The sequence below is a fragment of the Triturus cristatus genome, chromosome 1_2, assembly GCF_964204655.1.
Source record: "Triturus cristatus chromosome 1_2, aTriCri1.1, whole genome shotgun sequence".
Lineage (NCBI taxonomy): Eukaryota > Metazoa > Chordata > Amphibia > Caudata > Salamandridae > Triturus > Triturus cristatus.
Window position 1 is genome coordinate 354,996,648 of NC_140580.1, and position 23,619 is coordinate 355,020,266.

The 23,619-nt window shown below is 42.0% G+C and overlaps 1 protein-coding gene across 4 annotated transcripts in view; it reads left to right on the top strand.

Annotated features, from left to right (window-relative positions):
* The window catches only part of ZBTB48 (zinc finger and BTB domain containing 48), a 202,188-nt gene that overhangs the window by 171,103 nt on the left and 7,466 nt on the right, over positions 1-23,619 (top strand). For all 4 annotated transcript variants that reach the window (XM_085604393.1, XM_085604386.1, XM_085604366.1 and 1 more), the window contains one exon: positions 971-1,135. In XM_085604393.1, the coding sequence (XP_085460519.1) occupies positions 971-1,135 (165 nt within the window). The remainder of the gene's footprint in view (positions 1-970; positions 1,136-23,619) is intronic.

Below are 23,619 nucleotides of genomic sequence, written 5' to 3' on the forward strand. Positions count from 1 at the left end.
TTTTAGTTATATTCAAGGTCTACTCCACATTCCCTGAGCAAGAAGTCTTGAGGTTTAAATATTAACTTTTGTGATAATGGGAGCCAACATGTATCTGTAGTCTATGTTCTCTACCCCACTGCAGTTTCTTGCTGGGTTGTGAATGGAGTCTGTTACAACAGTCTAGTCAGGCTGCAGCTGGAGAGCTGCTTAGCCCAGTTCTGTCGAGTAGCAGAAATAAAATCTTGCTCGAGCACATTCAGTTGGTTGGATGGGCTGTTGGTCCTCGTGTTTATTTGGTAGATGATGTAAAGCAATTGAATATTCTGCTCAGATTTTAAACTTTCCTGACCATTGCTGATGCCACCCCATTTTCTTAAAAACATTTCTTAATTGGCATTTCACATTCATTGTTGTCAAGTCCAATTCAAAGTAGTATTGAAGTACAAATATATGATAAATAAGCAACAGTAGCAAGTAATCAGCACTCGAGTGCCGAACACATATACATGAAAAATATCACTTTATTTTAGATCAACATAGGAAAGTATGAACTCTAGTATGCCATTAATCAACATTGCCATTTCTGAGGCAGGTCTCCACGTGCGAGACTGGAAGGATAGCCACCCCTATCTACCCGGGCCCTAATAGACAAAGGTTCATCTTTGGTGAATTACTCTGTTGTTGCCATCCTGAGACAGACATATGTTTTATTCCCTGTTGGATTCGGTCCTAACATGGTATTTTCTCAACTTTGAGTCCGTTAGTAGTGTAGGAGAACAGATATGGATCTGTGGGATGTTCCCCAGAAAGCCAAGTTTAAATCGTTTTGAGCAAATTCTATTTTATTTTTGAAAATGTGAGGCTAGATTTACTGGCAAAGAAAGCAATCAAATGGAAAATAAAGTAGATGCAGCACTCTCCTTTAGGGATTTTATGGAAAGTGAAATTTCCCTAGACACTCACTATTTTTTTTTTATTTTTTTTACAGCGAGTTTAGATAAACACAATCGAACCCACACTGGGGAGCGTCCATTCAGCTGTGAGTTTTGCGATCAGAGGTTTACAGAGAAGGGCCCTCTTCAGCGACATGTTGCAAGTAGACACCAGGATGGAAGACCACACTTTTGTCAGATCTGCGCGAAAACCTTCAAAGGTAAAGTACACTCACACTGTTCCATCTATCACCTATTAAATATGGGTCAGTGGATCATATAAACCAGTATTATGCATGTTTAGCATTTGTCACATTGCCCTAATTTGAAGTGGGCCATGCTGTTAGCTCAGAAGCTTTATTTGTTGTTATTTTTTATGTTGCCCATTGTCACTATTCATACTGGCATAAAGAGGTTTTGCTCCTGCATGAGACTTTTTACTGTGCAAAGAGTATGGCAAATATTATGTTCGAGGCATGTGAGCTGCAGAATATATATATTTGTGCATAGATCGCTATCTGGTGTTGAGCTCGGATGTTTGCACTTTGTTTTTATATTGGAAGAAGTTCTTTGTAGTCACGGGATAGGTGACACCTCCTTAGGACGATAGTGCGCATGGGCATGGAATCCATCCTCAGATTTGTTTTTTTTCTGCCATCGGGTTCGGATCTAAATTGCTGCACTCCGGGTTGGTCTCGTACTCGATCCCCCTTCGACCTGCAATCCCTCACCGCTCAACGGTATTGTTTCAATCGCGTTCCCCTTCGACGGGCATACAAAAATTAATCAAGATCTTCGATTCTGGTCGTCGACGCGGGCCATTGGGCCTATCTGCGCCATCAGGCCCTGCAGTCAATGAAAAGAATTCCATTCAGAAAAATGCCCCCTGTGTGGTGCTAAATTCCCAAACTGATCTCCACGAGGTCTGTACCTTTGCCTCTCTCCAGAACACGAGGACAAAGACTACGAGGCCTGTGCTTCCTTCAGATCAAAGAATACCATACGTGATCGTCTGGCTCTACGTCTCATAATGTCTCGATCAACTACCTCGGCACCGGACGACATCTTAGATGCAGGCCCCGATGTTCCAGAAGAACAAGAACCGGAGGATGAAGACATCAGCGTCTCCGAGGCCGACGAGTCAGGTGCCGAGGCTCAGACTGTTACTCCAGGTCAGCGGATCGTGAGTACCCAGATCCAGACCCCTGCCCCATCTAAAACAAAAGATAAGGCTCCACTGACACCTTCGGGCTCAGATCGACACCGCGATAATACTTAAGATGTCCCACCCTCGGACTCGGCTCTGCAGTCCAGAGACAAGCCTTCAGGCGGCTCTGGATCGAGCCAGCCACATAGCAGTACCGAAAAACCATCTCCGGCACCAAAACAAAAGCCAAAACCACAGACCGTGCCATGTCCTGTTCTATCAACACTGAAGACGGCTTCGACGCCGAGCACTTCGGCACCGAAACACACCAAGGACAAGCCCTTGGAACCGAAAAAACTCCATAAATCTTCAGAGCCGAAAAAGATTTCGGACTCGAAACCTCCACCAAAGCATAAGGAGTTAAGACCCCTCCTAAAGCTACAGAGCTTAAACCAAAGCACCACTTGGAACCAAAGTCGTAGATGCCAAAGAAGGACAATAGCTCAAAGGAACTGTTTCAACCAGATCCCTCGGATCCGAAACAAAAAACTCTACACATTGACCCTGTTACCGGTCATGTCACAACAATATCACCTAAAAAGAGGTAATTGGGACACCTCAGAGCCACCTGAGATACCCTTAAAGAAAGACATAGCAACTTCAACTTTCAGACCCTCCTCTCCTCCTCCAAATCTTCCAAATATACCACTTTCTCCAGTACACTCTCCACTGCCTCCTTCTTCACCTGTACCACAAGATGATGAAGATGACTTTGGGGGTGGGAATGGGCATGTAGACCCGCAAGGGGATGATGATATCCACAGTATCCCACCACCTGACCCTTGGGATGATTATAATAATATCCCAGATATACCTGAGCCATACCCATCTAAACCATCCCCTCCAGACAACAACATTGTTTTTGCGCAACTCATAAATAGAGCAGCCATTATATTGGAGCTGTTATGTGATATATTGGACTAATGGCTAGTACTGAACTATATCGCAGCAGCCCGGAACTGTATGACAAGCTGGAAATCTCTCATCATTTGGAGACAAACTTGATGATGTAGGTACCTGATATCCTGTGTATGTTGGATGAATTGAATACAAATATATTTAAAAAGAAAAATTGGAGCAGCCAAATATCATAGAGTAGAATTACACTCAGACCCTTTGGAGGAAGATTTTTTTATTAGAGACTTTTACACATTCACAAAAGTCAACAAGTACTTTACCTATGTTAAAAGGGATGATTAAACATGCCCCTGTTGTGTTTAAAGACCCTGTCGGGGCTAGAATTCTAAACCCCAGAGCTGATTAAAAAAAATAAACCAGCTCCAAATGATCCAGCTTGTATCAAGGGACAGCTCCCTCTAGATTCTCTAGTAGTGTCAAATGCCTGTAAACTGGCAAATTCCCAAACAGGTGATACTCTTCCTCCGGATAAAGAATCTAAATTATTGGACACATCTGGTAAACAGGTTGCGTCACAGGCGGCAAATTTCTGGCGTATTGCCAACGCCGAAGGTTTGTTGACCAGGTATGATAGGGCGCATTATGATGTGCTTGAGACACTCATGCAACATCTTCCAGAACAATCTAGGTCTAAAGCTAACGACCTCATACAAGAGGGAAAACTAATTACAAACACCTCTATCAAATGTGCTCTTGATGCAGCGGACACAGCATCTCGTGCTGTTGACACATGTGTGTTACTGTGCAGGCACGCATGGCTACGCATATCTGGTTTTAAACAAGAGGTACAGTATCAAATTCTTAATCAGCCTTTTGATCAAGAACACTTGTTTGGACCTACGGTTGACACATCTTTAGAGAAGATGAAGAAAGACACTGAAACAGCTAAATCCATGGGGGCCTTACAGTCACCAACAACCAGAGGTTCCTTTCGTCGCTCCTTTTAAAGGGGCGCCTCCAAGACCATTGTAACAGACAACACTTCTTCTTCCTACAAAAGTCCCACTCAAACTTCCTCTAACAGAGGATATTTTAGAGGGGGTTACAGAGGAAAGAACAAAGGAAGAGGCCGCGGTAATAACACCCGCACCTCCCCTAGCACAAAACAGTGACTTCCCTCTGCTCCCCCCAGATCATTCCACTCCGGTCGGGGGAAGATTATCACAGTTCTACCTGTCTGGAATTCCATCACCACAGACAGGTGGGTGACTCAAATTATCCAGTATGGTTACTGCCTGGAACTCGCCTCTCTTCCTCAACACATACCACCCAAACAACGTCTGATGTCCACAGAACATCTCGCGCTTCTAAAACAAGAGATTCTCTCTCTCTTGCAAAAGCACGCAATAGAACCGGTTCCCATACACCATCAAGGCACAGGGGTTTACTCCCTTTACTTCCTCGTCCCAAAAAAGGATGGTACTCTCAGGCCAATATTAGACCTCAGAATGTTAAACCTGTACATAAAACCAGACCACTTTCACATGGTCACTCTCCAACAGGTCCTCCCATTGCTCCAACAAGGCGATTTCCTTGCTATAGATCTCAAGGACGCCTACTTTCACATTCCTATTCACCCTGCTCACAGGAAATATCTATGGTTTATAGTGGACGGTCAGCACTACCAGTTCAAAGTGCTCCCATTCGGAGTGACTACAGCACCCAGAGTCTTCACAAAATGTCTCACAGTAGTAGCAGCTCACTTGCGGAGACAACACATTCATGTTTTTCCTTACCTAAGTCACGCAGCGATTGTGTCCACCACACACACAAAACGATCCAGCTGCTGCACAACTTAGGATTCACAACAAACCTCACCAAGTCACATCTTCAACCGTCCCACACCCAACAGTATCTAGGCGCCACAATAGATACTTCATAAGCCCTTGCCTACCCCAACCCAGCCAGGATAGCCAGCATGCAAGCTCTCATAACAAAATTTCAACCTCAACACTCGCTACCAGCATGCATGTTTATGCAACTAAAAGAATGTTTAGCACATTAGTGGAACCAGGCTCAAGGTCAGCTTACAGATCTGGTGTTGGTAGACAGCCGCACACATCGCTCTTTGCAGCGGTGGAGCACACAAAACCTTTCCAAAGGGCGGCCCTCCCTAGACCCGGTTCCACAGATAGTGATAACAGCGGACGCATCGCTTACCGGCTCGGGAGCTCATCTCTCAAACCATACCATTCAGGGTATGTGGACCCCTCAACAGAAACTGCTCCACATTAATCACCTTGAATTACTGGCGATTTTTCTCGCATTAAAATCATTCCAAATACATCTCGTACACAAAGCTGTCCAGTCCGTTCGGACAATATGACAGCAATGTACTATATACAGAAACAGGGGGACACACACACTCTGCAGCTTTCACGGCTAGCGCAAAGCATATGGAGACTGGCCATTCCTAAAAAAAATACCTCTTAGCAGAACATCTTCCAGGGGAACACAATCAGATTGCAGATCTGCTCAGTCGTCAGAAACAACAGATCCACAAATGGGAACTTCATCCGCAAGTTCGTCATCTGTTTTTTCAAATGTGGGGCCACCCAGACATAAATCTGTTCACCACACATTTAAACACAAAATGCCCAAGTTTCACCTGCGGGTATCCACACCCATTGTCCAAAGGCAATGCGATATGGATGAACTGGTCAGGCAGATTTGCGTACGCTTTTCCGCCTCTCCCGCTCCTTCCATTACTGGTGCGCAAGCTCAAACAACAATCTCTCACAAAGATCATAGTTGCTCCAACATAGGCCCGGCAACCATGGTTCACAACCCTGCTGGAACTCTCAGTAGTTCCACATCAAAAATTGCACCTTTCCCCAAAGCTTCTCACACAGAACCATGGAGAGATAAGGCATCCAGATCCAGCTCAACTGAACCTAGCGATCTGGCTCCTGAAGTCTTAGAGTTTGGTTACCTCAATCTCCCGCCAGACTGTATGAACGTCTTTAAAGAGGCTAGACGTCCTACCACTAGAACATGCTATGCAGCTAAATGGAAAAGATTTGTGATCTACTGCACAATCAATCCACTAGATGCTTCAATTCAAAACATTATTTGTTACCTCCTGCATCTACAAACATTTTATCTGGCACTCACATCTATACGATTACATTTTGCTGCCATAGCTGCTTACCTACAGAACAGAAAACACTTGTCATTGTTTAGGGCACCTGCCATTAAAGCATTCATGGAAGGACTTAAAAGAATAATTCCTCCCAGAGTTCCACCCTCTCCAGTGTGGAATCTAAATATTGTCCTTACCAGGCTCATGGGTCCCCCGTTTGAACCTTTACATAAAAGTGAGCTACAATTTCTCACATGGAAAGTAGCTTTCCTTGTGGCGATTACATCTCTCAGAAGAGTTAGTGAACTCCAGGCATTAACCATACAAGAACCATTTTTACAAATACATCACAACAAAGTGGTTCTTAGGACAAACCCTAAATTCTTACCAAAAGTCGTTTCTGCTTTCCACCTTAACCAGTCTGTTGAACTACCAGTCTTTTTTCCTCAACCGTACTCCGTAGCAGAACGGGCTCTTCATACGCTTGATGTCAAAAGAGCTATCCTTTATTACATTGAAAGGAGAACTTGCCAGTTGATTCGTTAAATGCATCCAGATATGCTACCAAAAAGCAAAGCGTACATTATCCATTCCCCCTAGAAAGCATTCCATGCGCAAACTAGGGGTTTCTATGGCATTCTTAGTGAACATTCCTATAGATGACATTTTGTAAAGCAGCAACATGGTCTACACCGCACACTTTAACAAAACAGTATTGTGTAGATGTGCAGGCAAAACAACAAGCTAGTGTGTGCCAGGCTGTACTAAAGACACTTTTTCAAACCTCTCCAACTCCCATGCCTCGAACGGAAAATGCTACTCACGAGTATGCATCTGTTCTTGACGTATAGAGCTGCAGAATTATATATGCCCACCCGCCTCCCCGGGTACCTTTATCTGTTGTAGTGCTATCTTACTTAGATACATCACACATGGACATCTCTTTCTGTTTCTCACAAACTCCATCATCACCCTTTATGGCGAAAAACAATCGGAGGATGGAGTCGATGCCCATGCGCACTATCGTCCTAAGGAGAAGTCACCTATCTCGTGACTACAAAGAACTTCTTCCAATACAAAAACAAAGTGCAAACATCCGAGCCCAGCACCAGATGGCGATCTATGCACAAGTATATAATTCTGCAGCTCTACATGCCAAGAACAGATGCATACTGGTAAGTAGCATTTTCCTTGTGGTTGGTGCCGATCTGGAGGAGGAAGTCATTAACACTACCATTCAGCAGAGCAAAGGCAAGCTGTTTTAACTCTCACCAGTAAGAAAAGCGCTTCTCCTTGAATGTCAGGATTTCTGGTTCTAAAATATGGAGTGACTAGAAATACTGTTTTTTGGACATCCTTACATTTGTGCAGGTAAACAAATGAGTTATGTTTCTCACAGCAGCATCTTCATTGAGCTTTCATGCAGTCTCTATGCTGTGAGGGCCAAGAAAAATCTAGGCCTTTTCATCATTCGAGATACCGGTGAATAGTAAAGGTGTCAGTTTCAAGTCCTTAGTGAAGACATTAATCACTTGCAAATCTTCTACTAAAATGGGCTCTTATAACATGTCCTCTGATATATCTCTCTCTCTCTCTCTCTCTCTATATATATATATATATATATATATATATTCAGTGAAAAAACCATAGGTTTCACACATGTTATAGTTAGCTGGACATTTTACTCGTAAAAAACCAATGAAATTGCCCCGTTATAGTTAGTTCAGCTAACTATAACTCGCACGCGCCCGCAATGCACTGCTGATGACGTCACATATTACATCACTCATGACATGGTCAGTGACATCACTCATGACATCACTGATGACATCTCAAATGACATCACTGATGACATCATCCAGTGAATGTGTGTTTTTCTGAAAATTAAATATGTTTTATATATGTATATCTCAAGGTTGATGGAAGAATAAATGGGTATATAAGTGTCTAAATGGATGATTTGTTTTTTAAAAATTGATTGTGTAACTGACTGATTAAGTGTATCATAGTGAATACATGGCTTAGTGAGTAATGTTTAAATATGTAAATATCTGTATCAGTCTCTCACTTGTATAAGTGGCTGCATGGGTTGGTGAGTAGCTACATGGGTGTCTATATAGGTTATTAGTTGGTTTTTTGAGTGTCAGTCTGAGTATCTGCATGGTTCGGTGGGGGGTATTATGTAGTGCATAGGAACATGAATGAGTCACTCACTGTTTGTATGTGTTGAAGACAGCATGTGTGCAGGACTATATGGGTGGATGAGTGTGTGTATGGCTGTGTTAGTGAGTGAATGACTGTCTCAATAGTGACTTTATGAGTAACTACATATGTTTTAAACTAGTATATGTGACTATTGGTGTATATAAGTGAGTATATGTGAGAGTGAGAGATTGAAAGAGTTCCTGTATGAATAAGTATGTGTTTCTATAAGTGATTGATTAAATGACTAAGTATGTTTAAGTTTCTGTAGAAGTAAGTGTGGTGGTGTGTGTATAACTGTGTATGCAAGTAAATGTATGTTTGATTCTTTATTAGCATGAGTGACTATGTGTGTGAGTAACTCTATGGATGAGTGGCATTGTGTAACAGGATGTATAGGTGTATGAGTACATATGATGAGTGAGTACATGTATGAGTGACTGTATAGGACTGTTGGTGAATGAGTGGATGTGTATGTGGATCTTAGAATTACTGAAGAGGTTGTTGTAACTGGTATTGGTATGTCCATTGTTTTAAAAATGTTAGTCTCTATTATTCAATGTGTGTATCAAAGGTTATATTAGGGTGAGAGGAGGTCTGCCACTCTATCACAAGGATGATGTCATCAGTGATGTCATTTGAGATGTCATCAGTGATGTCATGAGTGATGTCACTGACCATGTCATGAGTGATGTAATATGTGACGTCATCAGCAGTGCATTGCGGGCGCGTGCGAGTTATAGTTAGCTGAACTAACTATAACGGGGCAATTTCATTGGTTTTTTACGAGTAAAATGTCCAGCTAACTATAACATGTGTGAAACCTATGGTTTTTTCACTGAATTTCTAAGGTTTTTTAAATGCTAATTCCTAACTATAACGTGTGTGAAACCCATGGTTTTTTCAGTGAATTTGCAAGGTTTTTTAAATGCTAATTCCTAACTATAACGTGTGTGAAACCTATGGTTTTTTCAGTGAATTTGCAAGGTTTTTTAAATGCTAATCCCTAAATATTTCGTTTTTGAAACCTATGTTTTTTTCTGAGAATTTGTATGGTTTTTTATATGCTAAGTTATGTATTTTTAATTAAAGATATTTTTTTTTATTTAAATAAAATTACTTTATATTCATTTATATATTATCTGTATTTTTTTATAAATTATTTTTTTAAATAATTCAATTTGGATATTTTTTTTTTATAATTTTTTAAATTATTTAATGTCCTCTTTTTTTTTTTTTATTTATAATTTCTTGGGGTGCGCGCTCTGAGCGCGCACCTAGTACTATTTCGTATGTTTTTTATGAATTCCGGCGTACGTTATTTACGTACGCAAATATACTTGTTGGTGCGCGCTGGGAGCGCGCACCCAGTACGTATGCGTACGTACGTACGCACGCATGCGTCCTACGCCCTCGACGCGGTTTACTTCCGCATACGCTAAAATTACACGCAATAACGGTCGCGTATACGCGTGTTAAACGTATGCGCGCTAGGTGCGCGTATATGACGTATGCACCTGCGCGTTTACGCGTTCGTGCATACGTCATCACGGGGTGCGCGCTCGGAGCTTGCTCAGTGCGCGCACCTCGGGTTTATACATAAGAAAACAACATTTCTTATTGGTTATCATTACTTTCAGTTTCTAATTGTTTCAATACCACACCCAATCCCCTCATGGCAAGTCATGTGATCAAGAATCATCACTTTTGATTGGTTTGAAGTACTTTCTGTTCCAGATTCTTCCCAAACCACACCTACTCCCCTCATTATTAGTTCTGATTCCTTTGGAGAAGGAGCTATTCTGTTGTTGAGAGACAATGGCTGAACAGCAACCTACTTCAGACAGTGACCAGGACACTCTTGAGAGGCAGAGGAACAGGAAGCAGAAAGACAGCTTTATATGGCAGTTTTTCACTTTTCCAGAGAATGAGAAAAAGGTAAATGCACCAAAAGTTACATGTGTACTTTGTAACAAAGTCTTATCTCGTGGGAATCCTAACAAGAAATATTCTTTTAGCATTCACACTATGTTAAGACATGTTGACAAAATGCACCCAGTATCTTTTCGTCGAGCTTCTGAAGAAAACTCTCCACCTGCTCAGCCGACGACATCAGCAGCAGCTCAGCCGAGCACATCTTCGGCAGCTCAGGGGAGCACTTCAGCTGCGATGGTGCCTTCACCTGTTTCTTTACCTCTTGTTGGTCCACCTTGTTTGGCGAGGTTGTCTACACGGTGCACTGATTGCGGTTCACTTATTTCTGTGGGGGAGACCAGTCTTGATCTCCTTCAGAGAAAATTTGATGAGCATTCATGCACTAGGCCATAGATTTTTTTTCATTTTTTGCGTTTTTCTCTTCCTGTTTCCCTCCATTAACTCAAGGGCTCTTTTAAGAGCCACTTATAAACTTAACCAAAAAAATTTTTTTTTTGAAATTTTTTTGGGAAATTTTTTTGAGGTGCGCGCACCCTGCGCGCACCCAAGGTTTTTTTTTTTTTTTTTTTTTTTGAGAGACTCCCCCTTTTTCCTACTAATGCAACTGTGAAATCACCAGAGGAAAACGCAACAAATCTCTTCCTGTAATTCCTATTTGCACACAGAGTCATGTTTTCACATTAGTCACAAAACGAAAAATCTTTGCCAATTTGAATGCACACTTACTGCTCTTTTTTGTTGGCAAGTGAAAATTACTTTTACAGACTGACACATTATGAATCCACTTTTCAGATTTTTTTAAATGCACATGTCCAGACTGCATTTTCAGACCACAAACCATGTGTATGCTGGGTGACTGCCTACACTCCAGCAAGGGCAACCAGCCTTAGTGATGCTGAATGTATTTGCATTACAGACTGAAACCTCAAAACCCCACAGCACATTATCAGAGCCAGGACCTTTGTTCTCTACACCTCTCTCCACTCAGCAGAACCAGATAATGGCAATCTTTCCCTCTATTTTTCCACACATATAGATGTTAATTTCAAATCACACTGCTTCCCCCTTTTTTTCAAATGTAATCACACATTTCTATTGCTTGAAAACCAACCCTTTTCCAAATGTACCCTTCCCCCAACTTGACTTCTGCCTAGTACCCTTCCCCCAACTTGACTTCTGCCTGCTACCATAGCAACAGCTCATGGAACACTGCTGTGTGGAGTTAGGTCAGAAGTTCGCCACACACTGTTTCAATTCCACAGAGCAAGAGTGCTTGACTTTTCAAACCTTACAGCAAATCCATAGTACTGTTCTTTGGTAACACATTTTTCTGAACCAATACAAAACATGCTTCTATTAATTTACACATACAGCCTAGTTTTTAGTGTAGAATGGTATGAAACAGCCAATCAGTTCTTTTTTTTTTATAAAAAATATGTATGCCTCCATTTCCAAACTGTCTTTCATTTCTTTTTACCATTCTACTGAATTACACCTCCTGAGTGCATCCAGATCTCCTTTGAAGATGTTCACAGTGTGGATTGTAGGACACAGCTATGTCTTCTGGAGTGAAAAATTTGCAGAGAAAAGAGGTATGGTGAGAGACCTTGCTTTGCCAAATGTAGACATCAAGTGGATTGGTCAGAGAGGGTTAAAGTGGCACCAATTAATGCCTTTGGTGAAAACCTTTCTACATCTCCCACAGCCTAACCTTATTATTGTGCACTGTGGTGGTAATGATCTAGGCACTTTAACTGGGGTAGGTTTGGAAATGCTTATTAAGGACACCTTTGTGCAATTAATGTCGCTTTTTCCTCAATCTGCCTTTGTATATTCTAACATATGCCAAAGGCAAAAGTGGAACTGGTCCAACCAATTTTGTCCGCAGATTGACAAAGCAAGGAAGCACGTCAACAAATCTGTTTCTGCTTTCCTCCGTGACTATGGTATGGGTTCCATTTACCACAACAACTTGCGTTACGACATGCAAGACATTTATAGAGGAGATGGTGTGCACTTCAATGATGAAGGGAACAGAGTCTTCCTCTTGAACCTCAGACTCTGCGTTGGTACTTACTTGTAGGTACCGAAAAACAAACAATAAACACAAGGGCTCTTTTTAGAGCCACCTTATATCTAAACACTTAAATGCAATTTTTTTAAAATTTCTTTTATTTTTTTTTTTTCCGGGTGCGCGCAGGGTGCGCGCACTCGGCGATATTTTTTTTCAAAATATTATTCTTTTTTTTTGCCCTACAAGGTCCTACTTTGACCCCCTTACAATGCCTACTGGGTCTATTTCTACCCACTCTGCCCCCTTTTCAAGTGCTCCCCCTTTGTTTATCACCCCCTCTTTATGCGATAGACAAAATGGCGGCCGCCGCTTCCTGACTTCCACCGATTCGAATGTTTACTAAGATCTAACAACCAATCAGAATTGCGCTCGCGCACGGCAAGGTGCGCGCACCCAGCGCGCACTCTGCGCGCATACAGATATATATATTGATTCAAAGGCTATTTTCTCAGAATCTACTGAACAGATTTACACCAAACCTACAAAAGGCACTTCCTTGACCTAGGGACTACCTCTCTGCCAAATTTTGAGTAATTCTGTTCAGCCGTTCGGGCTGTAGCTCGTTCTAAAGGTCCTATGGAAAAATGCATGGGAAAAATGCGTTTTGGGACCCCCCTTTTATCTCAGCCCCCGCTTGACGAATCCCCCCGAGACTTTCAGGGTAGGAGCGGAGCGTAGCGCCCCACCTATTTTGAAAAATTCGCGAGGATTCGTCGACCGGCGCCAAAGTTATTCAAAATAGAATGTTGAGGTTTTCCTATGGAAACGTGGTCCTAACTATAACTACCTACTGGCGACCGCCAGTAGGTAATATATATATATATAATCTACTGGCGGTCGCCAGTAGATAGTTATAGTTAGGACCGTGTTTCCATAGGAAATCCGCAACATTCTATTTGGAATAACTTTGGCGCCGGTCGACGAATCCTCGCGAAATTTTCAAAACTAATGGGGCGCTACGCTCCGCTCCTACCCTGAAAGTCTCGGGGGGATTCGTCAAGCGGGGGCTGAGAAAAAAGGGGGGTCCCAAAACACGTTTTCCCCATGCATTTTCCCATAGGACCTTTAGTCCGAGCTACAGCCCGAACGGCTGAACAGAATTACTTGAAATTTGGCAGAGAGGTAGTCCTCAGGTCAAGGATGTGCCTTTTGTAGGTCTGGTGTAAATCTGTTCAGTAGGTACTGAGAAAATAGCATTTAAATCAATATATATATCTGTAAGCGCGCTCCGTGCGCTTACCGTAAGCTTACCGTACGCGTACGGTGCCGTGCGCGAGCTCAATTCTGATTGGTGGTTAGTTAGATCAGATAACTATAACTTGCGCGACCGCAATCCACAATGTGTAATTTCAGATGTCATCATTGATGTCATGAGTGATGTCACTGACCATGTAATATGTGACGTCATCAGCAGTTTATTGTGGGCGCGCAAGTTATAGTTACCTGATCTAACTATAACGTGGAATTTCATTGGTTTTTTACAAGTGAAATGTACAGCTAACTATAACGTGTGAAACCTATGGTTTTTTAAGTGAATATATATATATATCTATCCATATATACTACTGGCAGTCGCCAGTAGGTAGTTATAGTTAGGACCTATTATCCGTAGGAAATCCGCAACATTCTATTTAGAATTACTTTGGCGCCGGTTGACGAATCTTTGCGAAAATTTTCAAACTCGTGGCCCGCTCCGGTCCGCTCCTATCCTGAAAGTCTCAGTATGATTCGTCAAGCGGGGGCCGAGAAAAAAGGGGGGTCCCAAAACGTGTTTTCCCCATGCAATTTTCCATAGGGACCTTGAATCGCAGCTACAGCCCGAACTGCTGAACGGAATTACACCAAATTTGGCAGAAAGGTAGACCTTGGTTCAGAGTCATGCCTTTTGCTTAAATGGTGTAAATCCGTTCAGTAGTTCCTGAGAAAATCAAAAGTAAAATCACATATATATCTGGGCAGAGCCTAACCACACATCTCATTGTGAGATCTGATTGGCTGTCAGCACTTCATCCAAGAAGTGTTGGCAGCCATCTTGGGACCAATATACATGATAGCACCTCATTAAAAAGCATTTCAGTTAATAGAAGGTTTTAAGACTTTCGTTACATTATAAATCATTTGTTGATGGTACCATACTCATTTTAGGAATTGTGGTGTGTTCTAACATGATTTTACCATGTGAAAAATCGTTCTGCTGGGATATCATGAATCATGTTTGAGAGAGAACTATTTTCTCATGCTTTTCCCACAGAGATTTGGAAGGTGATCTATAAGATAAACTGAGAGCATATTTTCTGTAAATTCACATTATCTTTCTCAGTCATGTGAGAATGAAGTGTGACATTCTCAGTAAAACATGTACATCCAACAAGGGCAGAGACTGTCTGTTGATTACTTTGTGTTCTACTGTAGCTTCCCAGAGTGTTCCATAGAACAACTAGAGCGCTAACAGTCCTACTTATGACAAACGTATGGCACACCTGAAGCCATCTTGATTAGAATAAAGTGGTAACTCTTAAAACATTTAATTTAAAAAGGAACAAAATGAGGGGGTTCATTTTGCCATAGAAAGTATGATTAGTGCTGCAGAAAGAAAAATTAGGGCACATTTTGAGTGACTTCTCAAATCCTCTTCTATTTCATTAAAAAATGCTGACATGCAGACTGAAACATGCACTTTGAATACCAGCAGAAGACTTCCCTGGTGAGCAGTAGCTTTACTACAGTGATCTAATGAGCAACTAGAGAGCTACAATTCAGAATTTACGGCAAATGTGTGACACATCTGAATGCCTTCTTGATGGAACCAAAGTAAACAAGCATTGAAAATGCAATAGGTCTCGCCCTCATTTAAGTTAAAGCAATTCTGTTTGTAATTAGGTGGCTTTTTAGCTTTGCTTTTATTATTGTTTTTCAAACTTTCATGTTCATAACATGCATATATGTATGCATGCATTTATATTTGTATTCATATAGATATGCAGATTGTTTATATATGTATGTGTGTGTGTGTCTGTGTGTATATATATATATATATATATATATATATATATATACCCATACATATATAAATGCATATATATATATATATGTGCATATGTGTGCGTGTAGGTAGAGGTAGAGAGAGGTAGAGAGTAGAGGATGAGTAATAGAGAGTAGAGAGAGAGTAGTAGAGAGGGAGTAGCGGAGAGGGAGTAGCGGAGAGGGAGTAGCGGAGAGGGAGTAGCGGAGAGGGAGTAGCGGAGAGGGAGTAGCGGAGAGGGAGTGTAGCGGAGAGGGAGTGTAGCGGAGAGGGAGTGTAGCGGAGAGGGAGTGTAGCGGAGAGGGCGTGTAGCGGAGAGGGCGTGTAGCGGAGAGGGCGTGTAGCGGAGAGGGCGAGTAGCGGAGAGGGCGTGTAGTGGAGAGTGTGACGTGGAGAGAGTAGTAGAGTGTAGTAGAGAGAGTAGTAGAGAGTGAGTGTAGTAGCAGAGAGTGAGTAGTAGAGAGTAGTCAGTGTCAGTCAGTCAGTGTCAGTCAGTGTCAGTCAATCAGTGTCAGTCTGACTGACTGACTGACACGGACTGACTGTCCGTGTCAGTCAGTCAGTGTCAGTCAATCAGTGTCAGTCATAGTCAGTCAGTGTCAGTCAATTCGTGTCAGTCAGTGTCAATCAGTCAGTGTCAGTTAGAGCAGCTCTGCTGACCTGGTTCTCTGGCTCTAAAGCAGCTCTGCTGACCTGGTTTCTCTAGCTCTAGAGCAGCTCTGCTAACCTAGTTCTTAGGCTACAGAGCAGCTCTGCTGATCTGGTTCTCTGGCTTTAAAGCAGCTCTGCTGACCCGGTTCTGTGGCTCTAAAGCAGTCCTGCTGACATGGTTCTCTGGCTCTAGAGCAGCTCTGCTGGCCTGGTTCTCTGGCTCTAAAGCAGCTCTGCTGACCTGGTTCTCTCCCTCTAAAGCAGCTCTGCTGACCTGGTTTCTCTGGCTCTACAGCAGCTCTGCTGACCTGGTTCTCTGGCTCTAGAATAGCTCTGCTGACCTAGTTCTTAGGCTCTAGAGCAGCTCTGCTGACCTGGTTCTCTGGCTCTAAAGCAGCTCTGCTGACTTGGTTCTCTGGCTCTAGAGCAGCTCTGCTGACCTGGTTCTCTGGCTCTAGAGCAGCTCTGCTGACCTGGTTCTCTGGCTCTAAAGCAGCTCTGCTGACTTGGTTCTCTGGCTCTAGAGCAGCTCTGCTGACCTGGTTCTCAGGTTCTAGAGCAGCTCTGCTGACCTGGTTCGGTGCCTCTAGAGCAGCTCTGCTGACCTGGTTCTATGGCTCTAAAGCAGCTCTGCTGACCTGGTTCTCTGGCTCTAGAGCAGCTCTGCTGACCTGGTTCTCTGGCTCTAGAGCAGCTCTGCTGACCTGGTTCTCTGGCTCTAAAGCAGCTCTGCTGACCTGGGTCTCTGGTTCTAGAGCAGCTCTGCTGACCTGGTTCTCTGGCTCTACAACGGCTCTGCTGACCTGGTTTCTCTGGCTCTACATCAGCTCTGCTGACCTGGTTCTCTGCACTCACGATGCACGCACCCGACTTTGCGAAAATATATTTTAAAATAATATAAGTTTATTGTAAGTACAAATATATTATTTTTATGAATATCTTAGATAATCTCTTGCCCTAATATGTATATTTAAGACACATATCATTTTGGAACATAATTTTTTTTTGCGGGAGTCGTGCACCCAGCACGCCCCAGCACGTATATGATGTCACGCGGGACCTGCAACCGCGAAAGCATCTCGTACCGTAATGCGCATGTGTCGCGAATGCGCGGGAGCAGGAGTCGTGAACTGGTCGCATACTAATCGCGCACATCATGTAATATTAATTGTATATGATGTAACTGAAAAACACGCAGCCGTCGCACACCGTACGCAGATCCTTCACGACTTTTCTAAAATGGCGGCTAGAATGCGCGCACCCACCGTGATGTGTACGCTTTGAGTGCGCTACTCCGTAAAAAAATTGGAATTTTTTTTTTAACAAAATAATATAAATATATTAAAATAAAAAATGAAAACAAGAAAATGAATCAATATTTCAGTTTGAATCCAAAGAAAAAAAAAATTGTGAAATTTTCTGAAAAATATATAATGGATTTTAATGATTTATGAATAAAATATTTATAAATAAACAGTTAAACTAGAAAATCAGTACAAAAAATAGGTATAACTACTATCACACTTAAAAATTAGCATTTAAAAAAACCTTTGAAAGTCACTGAAAAAAAACAGGTTTCTGAGACGTTGTAGTTAGAAATTAGCATTTAAAAAAGCTTTGAAATTGACAGAAAAAAACATAGGTTTCAGGGGTGTTCTAGTTAGCTGGCTATTTCACTCGTACAAAACCATAAAAATTCCTCCGTTATAGTTAGTTCTGCTAACTATAACTCGCGCGCCCGCAATGCAGTGCTGATGATGTCACATATTGCATCACTGATGACATCTCAAATGACATCACTGATGACATCATTCATGTGACAATCTGATACACCTCATCATACACTAGTATAATCTTTCATCACTCACTGTAAAATACAGAGTACCATATTTGAAACCATTGACACACCAATACCACTTACTACATACCCACTCACTGATTCCTAAGTCTATACACACAACTACTCATTCAACAACAGAATCATTTATACATGCAGTCACTAATTAATAGAACACTATCAAATGCACTTATAGACATATATAGACATTGACACATCAGCAGTCATCTCAGTCGGTTATGCAGTCATCCTACTCACTCATGAAAAAATTAATCACACTTACATTTACTCACTTACACAATTATCCAACAACACCTCATTTATTCAAACACATAGTAACTCATAGTTAATATGTTAAAAAAATCCCTATTACAATTATACACTCATTCATATAGTTACTCTCACAATCACTGACTCTTACACATATTTATATACACCAACTCTCACATACAATGCCTTTTATTTTTTTACTTTGTTGAAGATGTACAACTAAAACATATATTCGCTCACCAACACACAAATAAATACACTCAGTCACCCAAACAACTGTTTCCACATGCACTCTTAAACATATACACCCAGTCAATCAACCATTCACACATCTGTGCATAGTTACACACACCCCATCCAACCACACACACTCAGTGTCCCATACAAATACTCACCCAACTAGTCAATAACTAATATACACACTCATGTAGTTAGTGACCAACTGATGCAGCATGTTATACAACAGAGACAGTGCTGCACACATTCACATAGTTTAGTTACTAATCTATGTATTAAGTGAGACACTTTTAATTACTCACTTAAACAGACAGTCAGACAGCTACTAAATCCTCCATCCAGACAGTTATACATCCACTCAATCTTCAATACAGATTGGTATATATATAATGCATATTTAAATTTCAAACTAAACCACATTCACTGGATGATGTCATCAGTGATGTCATCAGTGATGTCACTGACCATGTCATGAATGATGCAATATGTGACCTCATCAGCAGTGCATTGCAGGCGCGCGAGTTATAGTTAGCAGAACTAACTATAACGGAGGAATTTCTATGGTTTTGTACGAGTGAAATAGCCAGCTAACTATAACACCCCTGAAACCTATGGTTTTTTCGGTGAAATATATATATATATATATATATATATATATATATATATATGTATGTTCACTTAAAAAACCATAGGTTTCACACATGTTATAGTTAGCTGGACATTTCACTCGTAAAAAACCATTGAAATTCCCCCGTTCTAGTTAGTTCAGATAACTATAACTCGCGCGCCCGCAATCCACTGCTCATGACGTCACATATTACATCACTCATGACATGGTCAGTGGCATCACTCATGACATCATCCTTGTGATAGAGTGGCGGTCGCGCGAGTTATAGTTATCTGAACTAACTATAACGGGGGAATTTCAATGGTTTTTTACGAGTGAAATGTCCAGCTAACTATAACATGTGTGAAACCTATGGCTTTTTAAGTGAATTTGCAAGGTTTTTTAAATGCTAATTCCTAACTATAACGTGTGGGAAACCTATGGTTTTTTAAGTGAAATTGTAAGGTTTTTTAAATGCTAAGTTATGTATGTATTATTAAACGTTTTATATATTTATTTTACAATAACCTACCTATGTATATAGTTATAGATTGACTGTATCCTGTAATATGGAATGGCTCGTTTTTTAAAATTTATTTAAGGTTTTGCACGGTGCGCGCACCCCGCGATTTAAAAAAAAAAAAAAAATTAAATGTTTTTTTCACCCTTCGGGGTCCTTCAGGGAACTCTCTACCCTGCCCCCTTTTCACGTTCGCCACCTTCCTTTTTCACTCTCGCACTCAAAACAAACAAAATGGCGGCCGACACTTCCTGATTTTGACCGATTCGAACGTTGACTGACATGTAACCACCAATCAGAATTACGCTCGCGCACGTTAGGGTGCGCGCACCGTGCGCGCACGGTGCGCGCTTATTGATATTTATGTACTTTTAACTGCAATTTTCTCAGGAACTACTGAACAGATTGACTCCATATATGCAAAAGGCACATCCCTGACCTGAGGACTACCTCTTTGCCAAATTTCAAGTAATTCTGTTCAGCCGTTCGGGCTGTACCTTCGACTAAAGGTCCTATGAGAAAATGCATGGGTAAAACGCATTTTGGGACCCCCCTTTCTTCTCGGCCCCCGCTTGACGAATCTCCCCGAGACTTTCAGGGTAGGAGCTGAGCGGAGCGCCCCATTAGTATTGAAAATTTCGCGAGGATTCGTCAACTGGCGCCAAAGTTATTCAAAATAGAATTTTCAGATTTCCTATGGAAACAGTCCTAACTATAACTATCTACTGGCGACCGCCAGTAGATTTTTTATATATATATATATATATATATATACGTGTGTATGTATGTATGTGTATATATATATATATATATATTCACTTAAAAAACCATAGGTTTCACACATGTTATAGTAAGCTGGACATTTCACTCGTGAAAAACCATTGAAATTCCCCCGTTATAGTTAGTGCAGGCAACTATAACTCACGCAACCGCAATCCTCTGCTGATGACGTCAGATATTACATCACTGTATTTAGACACTTATTTACCCATGTCTTCTTCCATTAATCTTTAGCTATACATATATTACAAATATTTTTTTTTCAGAAAGACACATATGTCATCAGTGATGTAATATCTGACGTCATCAGCAGAGGATTGCGGTTGCATGAGTTATAGTTGCCTGCACTAACTATAACGGGGGAATTTCAATGGTTTTTCACGAGTGAAATGTCCAGCTAACTATAACATGTGTGAAACCTATGGTTTTTTAAGTGAATTTGCAAGGTTTTTAAAATGCTAATTCCTAACTATAACGTGTGTGAAACCTATGGTTTTTTCAGTGAATTTGTACGGTTTTTTAAATGCTAAGTTATGTATTAATATTTTTTTTTAAAGGTTTTTCACCGTGCGCGTACCGTACGCGCCAGAAGCGCACCGCACGCCCACGTCGCGCATTTCGCAGACTTTTTCCATTTCTACCGTACGCGCACGCTACGCGCACTCCGCGATTTTTCGAAAAAAAATTAAAAGAAATTTTGGCCCTTGGGGGTCCTTCTGGGACCCCCTCACAAAGGCTAGGGGGTCAGGAATTGTCCACCCTGCCCCCTTTTCACGTTCTCCACCTTTGTTTTTCACCCCCTCAGACTGCGAGAGACAAAATGGCGGCCGACACTTCCTGGTTTCGACCGATTCGAATGTTTACTAAGATCTAACAACCAATCAGAATCGCGCTCGTGCACGGCAGCGTGCGCGTACGGTTAGTTTACCGTACGCGCACGGTGCGCGCTTATAGATATATATATGCTTTTAAATGCTATTTTCTCAGGAAATACTGAACAGATTTACACCAGACCTGCAAAAGGCACATCCCTGACCTGAGGACTACCTCTCTGCCAAATTTCAAGTAATTCTGTTCAGCCGTTCGGGCTGTAGCTTGGACTAAAGGTCCTATGGAAAAATGCATGGGGAAAACGCGTTTTGGGACCCCCCACTTTTTCTCAGCCCCCGCTTGACAAATCCCCCCCCCGAGACTTTCAGGGAAGGAGCGGAGCGGAGCGCCCCACCTATTTTGAAAATTTCACGAGGATTCGTCAATCTGCGCCAAAGTTATTCCAAATAGAATGTTGCGGATTTCCTATGGAAACACGATCCTAACTATAACTATCTACTGGCAACCGCCAGTAGATAATATATATATATATATATATATATATATCCAACCAATATATATATATGTGTGTGTAAAATCATTTGTCTATTAGCTAAATTACTTAATTTGTGCCATATTGCAGATTTGGAAATAAGTGCAAATTCGACCTGTCAAGATAACCCTTTTTGACAGGCCTAAACCTTACTTTTTAATATGTATGTCACCCCTAAGTAGACCTTATTGCTCATAAAGGCAGGGTGCATGGTATTTACAAGTAGGATATGTAAAAGTTTAGTGTTAAGTGTAAATGTTAAACATGTTTTTACAGTGAAAATTACCTCAAAGCGATTTTCAATATGCCAGGTTTGGCTGGTTCAGAGAAAATCAACTGGAACGCAATATTTAAATATTTTTCTAGCTAGCCCCTTTCCCAAGATACTGGATTGGTATTAAACAACTATTTTTAATAGTTGTCGAAAACTTTATTCAATAGTGAAGTTGGATTTGTTCTAAATATTATGGAACAGTAATTTTTCTTACACACACACTAATAAACACTACATGTTAAATTACAAAAATATACATTCAGGTAGATGGAAGTATGTTTGGTGATGCCCTTATGTCACATTTCACCCGAAGTGGGCCCTGAACCCTAAAATTACAATGCATCATAAAGCATAAGAAACATTTAAATTAGGCTCCAGGCTGGAAATCAATGAATATTATATTAGCAGCTTGCTCCGCTCCTTAGTGTTCACGCACCATGTGTTTTTCTTTTATTTAATGGGCGTCCAATACCACAAAGGTCACCCACAGCAGTAACAGTCATTGGGAGCAATGGGGGGTGAGCCTCAAGAACGCTGCTTGCTTCCTGCACGCAGCTCCTGTGCTGGAGCAGGCATTGTACTTTCTGCTCCTGCTGTGATGAGAGCAAATTTTCTTATGTTCCTGTGGCGGGAGCAGCTTGGGCTACTGCTCCCGTGGGAGCAGCAGTGGGATGCTGGGTGCACCCGTCCCCCTTGGACCATGATGGCAGCAACTACCCAGCGACTTGTGTCCTACCTTGGTGGATGGGGTTCCAGAGGCAGAAAGAGTAGTTGTGCCAAGCCCTGGAGGATGGGATACCCCGGGGTAAAAAGAATCTCATAATAAAATAAAGATGCCCCAGACCCTGACCCACCCCAGGTGTATGATCGTGAAAGTACAGCAGAGTGCCACATGCGAATTTCTTTGTTTTTCCAAGACCACAGGTCGAAATTGTTACCTATGACCGTTAAGCCAATTTTTATGATCTTTGGCTTGTTTTGCTCTTGGTGGCCAGCTCTAGCCACCAGGAACATGCTCATCCGGCCCACTGTCCTCTAAAGTGGCGTACTTCCCAGGGAAACTGTTGGTTTGTTTTTTTGGATCCCTGTGCCTTCTTTCTCCTTTGTCTTGGCTCCTTGTGCTGCTTTCTTGCTGGTGGGGACATCTTGCACCAACACCTGCCAGCTAATCATCCTTCTGCTTGCACTCCTAGCCCCATAACCTCCTGGCTGTCTTACAAAACACCTAGGGTGGCAGGTCTTCCCCAGGTATTCCACCAACTGGGGGGCATAAGGGAGCCAGCGCCACTGGCCATTGAGAGACCCATCCTAGTCCTCGGAATCCGGTTTGACAAGCCCATCTTCCAGGGCATTAGGTGGCTCCTCTTTAAAGCTGGCCATTCTTCTGCTGTCATTACTCTCAGGTCTCTGATGATCTTCTCTTTATTTTTTGTGTTTTTTTAAATGGGGTGGAAAGTTCTAGATGCCAGGCCCCCCTGGCCAATCCTAGGATGCCACATCAGCCCTTCACTCCTTTTCCCAAACCTCTGGCATTCTGGGACCATTCAAAATGGCGTCAAACGTTTTCTCTGTACAGAGCTCCTCTGGGTTTCCACCCCCAGCTGACCTCACTTCTGCATCCCTTCCCATCTAAACTTCACAGGACAGCCCCTTCTGTGTTTGTTGCAGATGTCTGGGCTCCCTTCTTTGTTCATTGGACCTGAGCGGACCTAGCCTAGGTGCAGAA